The sequence below is a fragment of the Macrobrachium nipponense genome, chromosome 37, assembly GCF_015104395.2.
Source record: "Macrobrachium nipponense isolate FS-2020 chromosome 37, ASM1510439v2, whole genome shotgun sequence".
Taxonomy (NCBI): Eukaryota; Metazoa; Arthropoda; class Malacostraca; order Decapoda; family Palaemonidae; genus Macrobrachium; species Macrobrachium nipponense.
Genome location: NC_061097.1, coordinates 14,549,781 through 14,564,242, shown reverse-complemented (window position 1 = coordinate 14,564,242; position 14,462 = coordinate 14,549,781). Strand labels below are relative to the sequence as shown.

The 14,462-nt window shown below is 36.7% G+C and overlaps 2 protein-coding genes across 2 annotated transcripts; one reads left to right on the top strand and one right to left on the bottom strand.

The window, feature by feature from the left end:
- Positions 1-280: 280 nt before the first annotated feature.
- LOC135208907 (neuropeptide-like protein 31) lies at positions 281-1,873 on the bottom strand. The gene is made up of 2 exons (XM_064241473.1): positions 1,778-1,873; positions 281-803 (listed from the first exon to the last, which is right to left on the bottom strand). The coding sequence occupies exons 1-2, from the start codon at positions 1,778-1,780 to the stop codon at positions 483-485; spliced, it is 324 nt and encodes a 107-aa protein (XP_064097543.1). The 5' UTR covers positions 1,781-1,873; the 3' UTR covers positions 281-482.
- A 3,844-nt stretch (positions 1,874-5,717) lies between these two features.
- Positions 5,718-7,592, top strand: LOC135208906 (keratin-associated protein 19-2-like). The gene is made up of 2 exons (XM_064241472.1): positions 5,718-5,780; positions 7,230-7,592. The coding sequence occupies exons 1-2, from the start codon at positions 5,778-5,780 to the stop codon at positions 7,500-7,502; spliced, it is 276 nt and encodes a 91-aa protein (XP_064097542.1). The 5' UTR covers positions 5,718-5,777; the 3' UTR covers positions 7,503-7,592.
- The last annotated feature ends 6,870 nt before the right edge of the window (positions 7,593-14,462 follow it).

Here is a 14,462-nt window from a genome sequence, read left to right as displayed (position 1 = left end):
GCTATTTACCCCAAAATGGAAAGATCTTTAAAAGGTACTACTATAGTTACTCGGGGAGGGTCATTTTTAAAAAATATTTGCATTGGAATGGTCAAGTCTTTTGACTGCATTTAACCTAGACCAATCAGGTTCATTTGTAGCAGTTGAGACAGAACCTAGAATGGTTGGGTCTTCTGACAGACTAAGCTTTTTAAAATGTAAATGCTATATGATGAAATTCATCCTTGCTTGTTTACTTGGAATATTGGCAGTTGAATAAAATAAGTTGTTATTTGTTGTTTTTATTGATTTTTTCGTTTACTCATTCATAAAAGTATGTATCTTACAGGGTTCTAAATGGAATATGTAAATGATGTATCCAAAAAATGCATTTGTAAATAAGTAGCTCAATAAATTATCAAAATAAAATAGATCTATGACATCAATAACAGGCTGAGAATCACAAAAGGAAATGAAGATCCAGACTGAGATATACTCAACATTCAGTGATATCCACCATGACCGTGCCCATAGCCACCATGACCGTGTCCAAAACCTCCATGACCATGTCCATAGCCACCATAGCCATAAGGACCTGACAAGTGGAAATGTTGGTTAGACTTCCCTCCTCCGTAGTGCTTCTTGGGAACAACATATCCTTTGCCATATCCACCATGTCCATGTCCGTGGCCATGCCCGTGGCCGAATCCACCGTGGCCATGCCCATAGCCGCCATGCCCATGACCACCGTGACCGTGGCCGTATCCGCCAGCATTCGCAAAGGCAGCCAGCAAGAGCACAGCTGAGGCAACTAACAAACACTTCTGTGAAAAATGTGAAAAGATGATTTGAGTTTTACTATAGCTATTTCTCCTATCATTTGATGCCGAAATACATTGAAAAATCTATTTTTTATTCAGTAAATGATTATGCGCTCTTGAACACTTCAGAAGTACTGAAAAACATTTCATTCATTTCAAGACTTTTGGCAATTTATGGACAATTAAGTAAAAGAATTTTTTTAGTGCAAGATTAGTGCCAGCTCATATAATTTCGAGCACCGAATACAAGAAAAAGAGGGAAAATGTTACTTTTATAATTAAAGGGTTGTGGCAGTGAAACTCTAAGCACTACATACAAAAAAACAAATAAGGTTGTGTTATATGCCGTGCTTATTGCCCCGTAAATGTAAACGTAAAACACAAATAAAATTGATCTTCTAATGAAAGGATTGTGGATGCCAAAAAAATGGTTCACAAAATATTTCTATAGAATATCAGCTTTGGCATAGTGAAAGAAATTTCGGGCACTTAATTAGAAAATATTACTGAGCTATTGACTATTGGCCCTCATGAAATATATTTAACACTTAAAGGGTTTGTTACTTAAAGTACACGTATGTACTCATACATCCAGTTAATTAATTTGGCCAACTTCAACACTTCATTAGTTTTTAAAAGTATTTGAGCATTACTGTTAAATTATCAAGTGATATAAGGGGAATATAATGGCTATATCTTGAGTTAAGCACAGTCCTGTGAGACTGACGACCCGTGTCCTATAAACCAGCGTTGCAACGACGATGGTCATCAGTGTGGTGTCCAGCAAAGAGCACGAACTTTCTCTCATTGCAAAAATCAAACTTGCAATTCTCGTGTTTTCTAAATACAAGTCTTTTGAATAGGGTTAAGTTCAACGTCTTTAGGACGGGATAGAAGTTTTCAAAAAGGAATTAAATCTACCATTCCCGAATTGGAAGTATGTGTAAAACTTTCAAAGAGGAACTAAATTATCTAACCATGATGAAGATATCTGAGAAGTATTGATCGTTGAGTATTCGGAGGCGGGTTGTCGTAGAATGAGTATCGACTAGGCTCTCACTCACCTTTTTATACTCATTGACAACTCAAAATTCCTTCGGCGACTTCGAGAGTCACGTGCCTTCGGAAATCCAAGTGTCAAGGTCACCCCGCTGTTTATGAATTCCAAAAAGGCAAGTTCAGTAAATGCGCGTATTATTATATTCGAGATATATTTTGTGACCCGATCACGTCTAGACGTGAGATTTGAAAGTCTGTCGCATGTTTGCCGAGGGAGTTGATGTATCATGTTTAAAAATATTTGGTCCATTTTTGATTCGTGGAGATCAGGTAAAATATAAATCAGGCAAAAGACATTTTTTCCATTCTCATTCTTCTTTTTGTGCTTTTGATCCTGCAATATTAATTGAACAACGCAAACTATAATTAACTAAATAAATATAAAAGCAGTTCAAAAAATTCTTACCTTTGTTAACAGATGGCACTTAACTTTGAATTTCTCTCTCTCTCTCTCTCTCTCTCTCTCTCTCTCTCTCTCTCTCTCTCTCTCTCTCTCTCTCTCTCTCTCTCTCTCTCTGCAATAATTTTCATTGCTAAGTAGGAAAGAGCGTCCATACCCAGTTAGAGAGCGGATTCGCAAAACAAGGAATATGTGTACGTTTTGAATAATAATAAATAATAATAATAATAATAATAATAATAATAATAATAATAATAATAATAATATAACACTATAAATTGATACGTATCAAGACCTGCAAATAGAAATAAGGATACGTATGGGAAATGCCTGTGGAAATTGTGCCCATAATCATAGGGACACTAGGTATGATCCCAAGATCGTTGAAAAGGAACCTAGAAAAACTACGTGCCGAAGTAGCTCCAGGACTCATGCAGAAGAGCATGCTCCTAGAAACAGCGCACATAGTGAGAAAAGTGATGGACTCCTTAGGAGGCAGGATGCAACCCGGAACCCCACACAATAAATACCACCCAGTCGGATAGGATGACTGAGATAGACGAAAAAAATAGTCATAATCTTTCATCCTTTTCAGAGGAAAGTCTGCCATGTCTTTTTTGTTTCCCTTGGCCCAGGGGTTAAGAAATGGCTCTAGTCTCCTATTCAATTAAACTGAAATAAAAAAGAATAAATAAAGAACTCGGATGGTCAAGGTTCGATTAGCTTTTATCAGTGACTGTAGAAACTGATACCTTGGATTTGGCTGGACCCTTTAGTTTTCTGTAAAAGAAAGCTATTGAGATGGCTGTTTGTCTGTCCGTCCGCACTTTTTCTGTCCGCTCTTAGATATTAAAAACTACCGAGGCTAGAGGGCTGCAAATTGGTATGTTGATCATCCACCGCCGATCATCAAACATACCAAATTGCAGCCCTTTAGCCTCGGTAGTTTTTATTTTATTCAAGAAGTTAGACATGATCATGCTTCTGGCACCGCTATAGATGCCAACAACGCCGGCCACCACCGGGCCGTGGCTGAAAGTTTCACGGGCCGCCGCTGAGAGTTTCGTGAGCCGTGGCAGTTTCCTGCAGCATTATAAGCTGCATAAAAAACTCGATTGCTCCGAAGAAACTTCGGCGCATATTTTACTTGTTATCTATTGTATCCCACAACATATTAAAAACAACGCGCCCCCCCCCTCCCCCCTCCCCCCCCTCCCCCCCTCCCCGCTAACCCTCACCCCACCGCCACTCCTTAAGTCGTCCACTTCACTAAATGGATGGAGTGATTGCGAATTATCTGGAGTCACAAATCACTAAAATGGAAACTCTGGAATTATATACATTTGAATGGAGAGAGGGAAAGGAGGTAAGATATTCTCACTCATTACAGAATAATATTATGGTTCATTAAAGTGAAGAGAAAGGTTGGAGAACGATGATGATATTCTGAAAAATGCATTTGTCATTTTTACGGGTACTGTCTCGTCTCTATTTCTTATTCCTTTAAGACGTCAGCAACTAGGTCACAAGGCGTGACAGCTAAGCCATGCATGTGGGCGTGCTCTTCTATTTCATACCTTTAAGACGTCAGCAACTAGGTCACAAGGCGTGACAGCTAAGCCGTGCATGTGGGCGTGACCTCTTCCCTAATTCAAAAGGAACCCCAAACATAAAGCAAATAACTGTAACATGGTTGAATGAATATTAAGATTATAAGATTTTGTGAATTTTTCTTTTTTTTTCCTTTTTTTCCCCTAGCAAAATAACACCACGGAAATTAACGAACTGAATTTGGTATTGAATTGATCATTTTTCATTTCTGAAAGTAAGAGAGAGAAAGAGAGGCCTGAAAGCATCCATCCCAAAATTAGAGAGGAAGAGAGAGGGAAGCGGAGACAATTAGATCGATTATTCCTCATGAAAATAAGTAATGAGTTATTCCTCCGAAAAACCGCTGCATAAAGTACTGCATAAAAAGGTTTTTTTTTTTCTTATTCAGAGAGAGCGATCTTATCTGACCATACACAAACGGGAATGGGCGTTAACTATTGATTTTGGAATTCTCATGAACTTAATAAGGAATTTTTCTTTGAGGGAATGAGAGGCGTGTGGCCGTGGGGCGTTGGGGCAGGGGTTGTTTAGGACTAGAAGGATTCAGCAGGCTGGAATGAGTTTTGGACAACAACAATTATCATTACCCAATGAAATAGACCATACAGCTTTAACACACCTTTTAATTCTCAAGAATGGTAATATTGTACAGTATTAAGTAATCTTTTCTATAATAATAATAATAATAATAATAATAATAATAATAATAATATAATAATAATAATAATAATAATATAATAACATGCATGTTTTGTCTGTTTAGAGAAGCTCAGTGAGTTCATTGGTAACTTGAAGAGTTTTCGAAGCAATTCAGGAAGGAAACTTGCTGATTAACGGGTTGGATTAAATCATAGTTTCTGACGGAACCATAAGAAATTTGCCGAACGCGATTCATATCTAAAACACACTGGTTAATGTAATGAAAGTCACTAAACCGAAGAATCAGCGTTTTTTTTTTTCTTAGTAAGTATTAATAATAAATGCAAAGATTATTCTGAGCGGCCTTCAATACAAGGGTGGTCCCAGATAGGAAGCAAGAAAATAGTTACTGCAACGTTCATTTTTGATCTGCTGAATGAAGGAGGGACAATTTTAATAATTTGTCATTCATCTCCATCCCACATCTACGATTGTACATAATTTGAATAATAATATCACAGCACAACCGATTAAAAACTTCGTTCACTGAAGGATTTCTAACTAACTTTATGCTAGTAGATTCTAGATAATGATCAGTTATAATACTGATCATCAGAGATATTCAAAACTACTCTCAGACTAGGCTTACAGATCCGCTATTCTCATATTTTGTATTTGTGAGAGGCTGCCGGAATGGCGATGGATTTTGAATGAAAATAAGAAATGCTATTAATTGCAAAACCATTCTAATCTGCATAATGTAGGCCTTCTAATTCAGTATTCGTGTACATATTGATGAATGATAGATCATTTTAATAGCATCTGTAAAATAAATCAAAGTTGGGTTTATCGTAGGCTTACTTCTTTCAGCCTTCATTTTCCTCGAGTGATTCATTGCCAATTCCTTTCCACTTGTCTCTCGGTCTCACCTTGATGATACGTGAGTGAAAATCACCCATCCAGTACATGCAGCAGAAATGAGAGAGAAAAAAACGATTTAACTAAAAACAAACTTAAAACATCTAGATAGAGTTCATAATTTGAAAAGAAACATGAAACACGAGAAACATTAAGGAACAAAAAAAAGCAGAGTAGGAGAGCGAAACGAGAAGAAATGAAAACAAACAATAATGGAAAAAATAAAAAAGAACCATGCCCCGTCCTGAAGTATTGCAGGTGTATAAAAGGCGGGTCAACACTCGATTGATCACGCAGTTTTCGATCGTCTGTCACCAAAGAAACAAGTCTCACTTCGCCGAATCTCCAAGATGGTGAGTCTTATTAAACTTATAAAACTATAATCACTGCACTTATACTATCCAAATACTGTTTGTGCATTCAGCATCGCAAATACCATCACCCGGAACCTTTTCCTTTGCCAATCTAGACCAACTCATTCTGAGATGCTATATCACTGGATAAGGTATATTATTTCAGTTCGTTTACTATTTGAGTTATTTTATTGATAATTACTTAATATTCCCGACAGAAGGTGATCTATCTATGATAAATATTTAATTTTTCCTTTTTAATACTTTTATGAGATGTTGAATTCTACATCTGACAAACGGAAAATCTCTCATAACGTCTCCCAATAAAAACAGTTTTCATGTAAATACTGAACGTTATTAGATATTTACTTGTGATGTCATTATAATTTTCTATCGGGGCCTTAAAATTTTTTTTTAAATTTCAATGATAAAACAGTTAACGATCAATTCACGATGCCAAAAAAATCATGCAAACGTCAGATTTATCCGCACCAGTTCGAATGTGCCTGGCGGTCAGTCACGAAATCTCGGAAACAATGCTTGGTCGGAATTTTTTCTTTATTTCAATTTTTATTTTCTACTCTTTTACTGGACAGCAAATCTTTTTATGACTTTTATTAGTGGAGACATTTCAGAAGAGAAATGCAACGTTACCGAAAGAATATTTCAAACTCCGGTGAGCAAAATAACAACATAGAATAGATATGCATGATAATTAAATATTGTTACGCATAGACATACATGGTAAACTAAGTAGGAATTAGGTCAGCAATAGTTTTTTCCTTCTACCGCTGTATATGTATATATATATATATATATATATATATATATATATTATATATAGCATATACAGCTCGTATGTTTTAATATATATAGTCTATACATATAAAAATGTGTGTGATTGCGTGTGTGCGTGTGTAAAGCTAGCATTGGCCCACCCAATCTTACTAGATAATAAAATTTGCTTAGCACTGCACATTGCTGTGGATTTTCCTGCCATTACTTGAATGTGATATTGCACTGATGTCTTGGATATTATATATAGATATATATTTTTATATAATTAATAATATATATATATATATAGAATATATATATATATATAAATATATATATATTATATATTATATATATATATATATATTATATGTATATGTCTGTGTGTGAGTGTTTTTTCCTAGAAGAGACAGACAGTGGCTCTAGAACACTGATGCCCAACGTGGGATGTTGAAACCAAATTAATGGCCTTTTAGGCTTCCTCCACGTGAATATATAAGAATTATAAATCACCACACTGGGCATCAGGGTTTTAGAGGTGATTAGGTTGGGAACCACTGCTCTAGAGGGTGTTAACCTCCCTGTTTTCAACAACTCTTCTGAGATGAGGTTGCAATCCCCACACCTTTGGCTACCCTGGTTACCCCGGTCTCATGATCCCTCCTCTTGCAGAGGTCCTTGCTCGTAGCACTGGCACTGGTTCTTATGGTCGCTCTCGTTAACGCCGGAGGATACGGCTACGGGCACGGACATGGTCACGGAGGATTTGGGCACGGTGGCTTCGGGCATGGGCATGGAGGATTCGGACACGGTGGCCACGGCCATGGAGGAGGATATGGCTACAAGATCGACGGAAGCTACGGCGGCGGATATTCCAGTAACCACTTCCACATCAGCCCAGGATACGGATACGGCCATGGACATGGACATGGTGGGTACCACTGAAGAATACAGTAGATGGCCACTACGAAAGACACCGTGATGGATCCTGCTCCAATAACTGCAATTCGAAATTGAAATAAATTTAAAATTATATTTGGGCTTATCATTTTACTCAATGACATTTATCTTTCAACTTCGTGTCTTGTTGTACTTGCAATTGTCTGTATATTTTTACCTTTAATGATTTCTTCTTCTTTCTTCTTCTTCTTCTCTCACTCTCTCAATTTCTTTCTTCTTCCTCAAAGTAACATCTTGCTTGATTTACTTGGACCACAATTAACTAGAATCAATTCAAGAAAAAGCTTCTGATCAAAGACTTGTACTGCGAAGGTCTAATCAGACCAAGAGCAGAATCACTCTGAAACCCATTCACTCACTTTTATGGCTCTCCGGGTCTCACTCGGAAACTGCCGCTAGCACAAGACTCCGAGGGTCAGTTGTAAGTTTCAGTTACCATAATTTCTTTTAGCAACGATAACGTCAACTCATAGCTTAGCCTTGAAATGTTGCCATCATGTTTAATGTACTTCCCTCAATGGGTGAAGACCTAATGGGTGAAGAATAATGTGTAAATCTCGAAGCTATAATTAAATTTTGATGATGTGTACCTACTGCACACAAGTAAAATATTGATAGAAAATCTGAAAACAAAATAAAATTTGTTTTTTTAAGCATTTATTTTAATGTTTATATTTGCCAAAGAAACTTCACCTCCTACTTCTTCATAAGCTACAGATGTTGGAAACAATGTAACAATCTTCAGAATTATAATCCTCTCTCTCTCTCTCTCTCTCTCTCTCTCTCACACACACACACACACACACACACACACACATACATATGTACATTGATAGAAACAACTTGTTGCTAAACAAGTTGTTTCAGACAAAACAGATCCTGCCTGTCAAACATCTTGGAGTTTTTTCATAACATGCTTGGTATTTACGACAGTATTAGAGCAATATATGTACTGTACTTAAATTCCTAAAAGGCCGTTGACTAAGTTCCACACAAGAAACTAATTACAAAAGTTAGAGCTTTACGAATTGTAGGAGAAATAACAGACTGGATCGAAGACTGGCTAGCTAATAGAAAACAGAGAATCGTAATAAATGGTGAAGAATCAGAATGGTCAGACTGTAGGCTTCACTAGCAAGATAGCCAAATTTGCAGATGACACCAAACAAGATGTAAATACAGCAGACCCAGATGCAGTGGAAAGTTTAAGAAATCATCGAAGTAAAATAGGAGAGTGGTGAAAAATATGGCAAATCCCTTTTAACCCGGATAAATGTAGTGTTACGAATAGGAACAAACAACCATCATGCCAACTACATGCTGCTTGGGAATGACAACAAGAGGAGGACCTTAGAATTATTACCAAGGACTTAAAATCCAAAAACAATGCATAAAAGCTGAAAAGAAGGCACAGAAACTATTGGGACGCAGAAATAAGGAAATGGTACTGCAGCTCTACATATTAATACATAGACCACATCTTGAATATGCAGTGCAGTTTTGGTCACCAACGCTAAGAAAGGACATAAAATAGACTAGAAAGGGTACAAGTAAGAGCCACAAAGTTAATGCCATCCATCAGACAAATAGGTTACCAAAGACGACTGCTATGGGTTTCGCAGACAGTCCAAGCACGTTTTTAGACAAAAAACTCTGTAACAAACACTCGTATCAGTAGGAGATTTTGATAGTGTATTACACCCAGTGCCGTTATTTTTTAAGAGTATCATGAATCAAAGACACTTGTCCCTGTACTTAGAGGCAAAAGCTCGATTAGCCAGAAATGGATACGAACACAACAATATAAAAAAGTTCCACCTCCGCCTCCACCTCCACCCCGCTCCTTCTTCCTTCCCTCTCCTTTATTCTCTCATCTGTCCTCTCTCTCTCTCTCTCTCTCTCTCTCTCTCTTCTCTCCTATCTCTCTCTCTCTCTCTCTTCTCTCTCTCTAGTAGTGGTACTGTAAATGGTTATTAGTGAAAGAAATCTGAATGTATGGTAGAGTAGTAGAACGATAGACTCTATGATTGATGGTAAAGCGACTGGTTATACTTGTGTTAGGTCACCTTCTTCGCAATCCTCATTTGGACTCAGGCCATCACCATCAATCATACAGTCTATCGTTATACTACTCCACCATACATTCAGGTTTCTCTCACTAATAACCATTTACAGTATCACTACCACAGAGAGAGAGAGAGAGAGAGAGAGAGAGAGAGAGAGAGAGAGAGAGAGAGAGAGAGAGAGAGATGAGCGTATAGATATATCAGTCAACTTGCAGGTAACAACCGAGTGGATCATTAGATATATACAACAATGTAAATTATTAGATCTATAGATATATAGATGGATAGATATAGAAAAATCATACAGAATAAGTTTAAACTGAGGCAACATTCAGAGAGAGAGAGAGAGAGAGAGAGAGAGAGAGAGAGAGAGAGAGAGAGAGAGAGAGAGAGAGGGAAGGAAGAAGGAGGGGGTGAAGGTGGAGGCGGAGGTAGAGGGTAGACGGAGCTTTTTTTATACTGCTGGGTTCGTATCCATTTCTGGCTAATGGAGTTTTTGCCTCCCGGTACAGGGACAAGTGTCTTTGTTCTTTACAATTAGTAATTCATGATACTTTTATAAATTACAGCATTGGTTGTAATGCACTTTAGCAAAATCTCGTACTAATACGAGCGTTCGTTACAGAGTTATTGCCCAAAAACGTGCTTCCACGGTCTGTGAAAGCCATAGTAGAGAGCCTGAACATGTATGACCTAGAAACACGACGATTACGAGGACAGCTAATAGAGACATTCAAAATACTGAAAGGCATAACAAAAGTAGACAGTAACCTCTTCACATTAAACGAAACCCAGACAAGAAATAATGGATGGAAACTAGAAATGAAGAGATACAACACATCGCATGGTGGGAACTTCTTCACATACAAGACGCGCGACAACTTGGAATAAACTGCCACCAGAAGTTGTAAACAGCAGCAGTGTAGAATTGTTCAAAAGAAAGCTAGACAAAATCATTAGAACACTGTGAATGAATTGCAAAACCTCCACCAAGATAATGTAAGCACCTGATGTCTCCTCGGATGGACTAATAAGTCTTCGAGACATCCTACTCCTTGTAACTCCTTTTAATTCAGTACATACAATATATATGTGTCCATATGATGTAAATTATGTATATATATATATATATATATATATATATATATATATACATATATATATATGTATGTATGTATATATATACATATATATGTATATATATATGTGTGTGTGTGTGCATTCATATATGAATATTGAGATATATATAATATATATATATATATATATATATATATATTATATATATATATAGATATATATATATATATATATATATATATATACATAATTGTTTACATCATATGGACACACATATATATATATGTGTATATATATATGTGTGTGTGTGTGTGTGTGCATTCATATATGAATATATATATATATATATATATATATATATATATATATATGTATATATATGTGTGTGTGTGTCTGTGTGTGTGTACCGTTTGTGTGTACACACATGTATATATATTAAAATCCTAAGTGCCGCCCCCCACCCCATGAAAGATTTCTAGATCCGCCACTGGCTGAGGATCATAGTTTCCTAGTTTCCTCATATCTCCAAAGATGTCGCCTGAACTCGAGCGACAAACCCAGTGTTAACCTCACTCGTCTAGGGACTAAAGTTATAGCGAACAAACCCAATGATTCTTACGTGGTAATCCTCGCTGAGCTTGAAGCTATAAAGCAAACGTATTGCACACTGCCATCCTTTTTAAGAGAAGAATTGCCTAACAGAAATGAGATTAATGCGCATAATCCACTCATGCTCAGTCTGTCTTTGGAATCGACAATCCGGCACACTGACCCTTTCTTTTCTTCTGCCAAATTTTGAAATTCTCATCCTGCTCCTGTGTTTCATGATTCATATATAATTCCTTTTTGGAGACTTGAGGTCTACCTTGGTCACAAACCATTCTCCTTTCTCTATTTTTATTTTTCGTGTTTCACTCAGTTCTAGGCTAGAAAAGTTTTCAGTTGTTCGTCTAATTTGACTCTGCGCTCAAAAACCAATGTCATTAATATGAGATAAATTTCCATCGGCCTTCAGAAATATGAATAATGGACAAGCACTCATTGGAAACTGGACTATTTCAAGAGATGATATAAAAAGAAAAATCTCAAAATTTACCTCATTTATCAGAATGTTACAATAATGGAAACTTTGGAGCTTCAACTTGTTGATCAGATGTTCGCGGAAAATGGAGAAAAAGCGTTAATTTTCTTTTTATTTTCTCTTTTTATCAGCAACAATTATGCATAGTTCATGAAAGGAATAAGCATAACAAACTGTAAGACTGTATTCGACCTTCTAATCAAGTTAATTAGACGGAAATGAGTCTCCTACTTGCACAGAGAATTACTACATCCATGTAATTTTTATGTTCGTAAATGTTTTCATCATTTGTTTCATGAAGTACACACATGCACGCATATATCAATCTGACCCCATAAGCCAATATTTTGGCATGAGTCATATGCCCAATGTTCCTATCAAGTATATAGTTTGCTATATAATTCAGTAAAACAAGCACAAGTAGTTTTAGAGAGCAGAATCACCTCCACCCACCTGAATTTCATCCTAGCTCGCCTCCAGAGACCCCTCCCCCAATTTCCGACCTCCCCCCAGTGTTCATCTCTGCTAGATAAATAAATAAGCTTTCACAGTAAATGAAAGCGATACTCCTGAATTCGGGAGACGTCAGCACAAAGCAGGAATGATCCTCCTCATCGATTAAGCATTTGGAGATCACAAGATTCCACAACTGGACTACTATGAGATTCAGGGCCTCTGTAACACGGTTTTTTGGACTTTGCTTCTTGTCAAAGCATCGGATGTAGCTGAAAGTTGACATATGTATATTTTACAACCACACACAAATTTTGTCAACATTATCAATAACCTAAACCCGATAGTTTTAATTTTTATAGAGTAAAAATGATCTAGCCGACGCCATGGCCAATGATTACGAGCCAAGAGTCGAAAAACATTCATTACGTAAGCAAAGTAAACACCTATTGACGAAATGTTGCCCCGCCCATCCAATAGACAGAAACTCATTCTCATTGTTCCATCGGCTCTGAAACCCAAAGACTTTATGAATGGCGGAACGATACATAGATGTGGGTGGGGTATCTGTGCTAGCGTAGTAATAATACTGTAGCAGTAGTGCCGCAACAGTATATGCGTAATATACATGAATTAAACGTTTAGGCCAACTGCTGGGATCCTTGAGGATCATTTAGCACTTCTTACAACTACTCGAGAAATGAGATTTTATAGCCAGAAGCCAGAAGTAAATTTTGTGTAATCCAACAACTGCCATGATGCCTTCAGTGTTATCCTGAATTATAACGAGGCCAAAGTGGGTGGAGCTTCATGAAGTCATCATTCTGACGATAATTACTGGTGAAGGTTTAAAGCCAAAATACGGTACCGGCTATTTTTTTCAGTAAATAGGTAGATAGCCAATAAATAAAAATTGCTTTGACATTGGATATAGCAGTTATCAAATCAAGCTTGTCTACTATGTTTTTGAAAATTACCAACTATTCCCTACATCTTGTCAATCTGATTGTGACCTATAAAGTAGACTGCAATTTCTTAGGAAACTTATTTTGGGAGTTAGACTAATAATCGAAGTGTTTTTGTATTTATTAACATATTTTGTTGGTTTGTTCATTATGACAATTATCAGTGGAGAGGTTTCAGAGTTCATAAAGGTGTGCTGCTTTGCTTGTATTTAAATTTGTTTGTCATTGTTGCCAGAATTATAGCCTTCGTTACGTATAGCCAATCATCCATCGAGAAAGAGGGAAGAAATGCTGTCATAAGTTACGTAACGAGTGCGTTCGAAACCTTTTCTCTGAGTAAGTTGGCCCGTCTTCAAAAAAATTTCACTTTTACATTGTAAGTACCAAATTTATTCAACCTACGTAATGCAGAATGCAGTCAAAATTTATGTGTACATATAATGTGTATTCAGAATAAGCGTTATATTTATGAAATACATTGATAAAAAGTTATTGAGAAAAAACCGTGTTACAGAGGCCCTGAATCTCATATTAGGTCAACTTTTCTCCATTCTAGTATAATCAAGATAAAATTCCCTGTAAACTAAACAGTATTAATACTAGAAAACGGGAATAATACTAGAAAACGGGGAACTGCTTGCAGCAGCAGCCTGCTTAGTGTTGCGAGCAAAAACCGCTAGGTCAGGTAATAGCCGATCTGGGTGGTGGGTTGGGGGCTTGTGGGCCTGGGGGTTCGGGGGAGCCGCGGTTACCACCTGGGCACGGCGCCCACCCCCCAGTGAAAAATAATGACAAAATAATAATATTGAAGATTTAGATAATAATAATATAAATGAGAGATATAGAAATGGAAAAAAACATGAAATCTATAATAGATATAATAAAATTGAAAAATGACAAAATAGTAATAATATTGAAGATTTAGATAATAATAAGATAAATGAGAGACATTAAAACGGGGGGAAAATATAAAAACTATAATAGATATCATAAAATTGAGAAAAAATAATAATAACAATGAAAATAACAGTAATCTCAATGATAATATATCATAATTCCTACTTAAATTTTGTATATATATACATATATATATATATAGATATATATATACTTATAATATACATATATATGTATGTATAATGGGAAAATTAGCGCCAAACGCCCCACCGACACCCCCCCCCCCCCGCCCCCCGCCCCCCGCCCATAGACATTTTTCTGGATCCGCTCTTGAGGTCTGGTACATAAGAGTACAGAGGATGTTTGTCTTTGTAGTATATTTTATTTAACAAATAAAATTAAC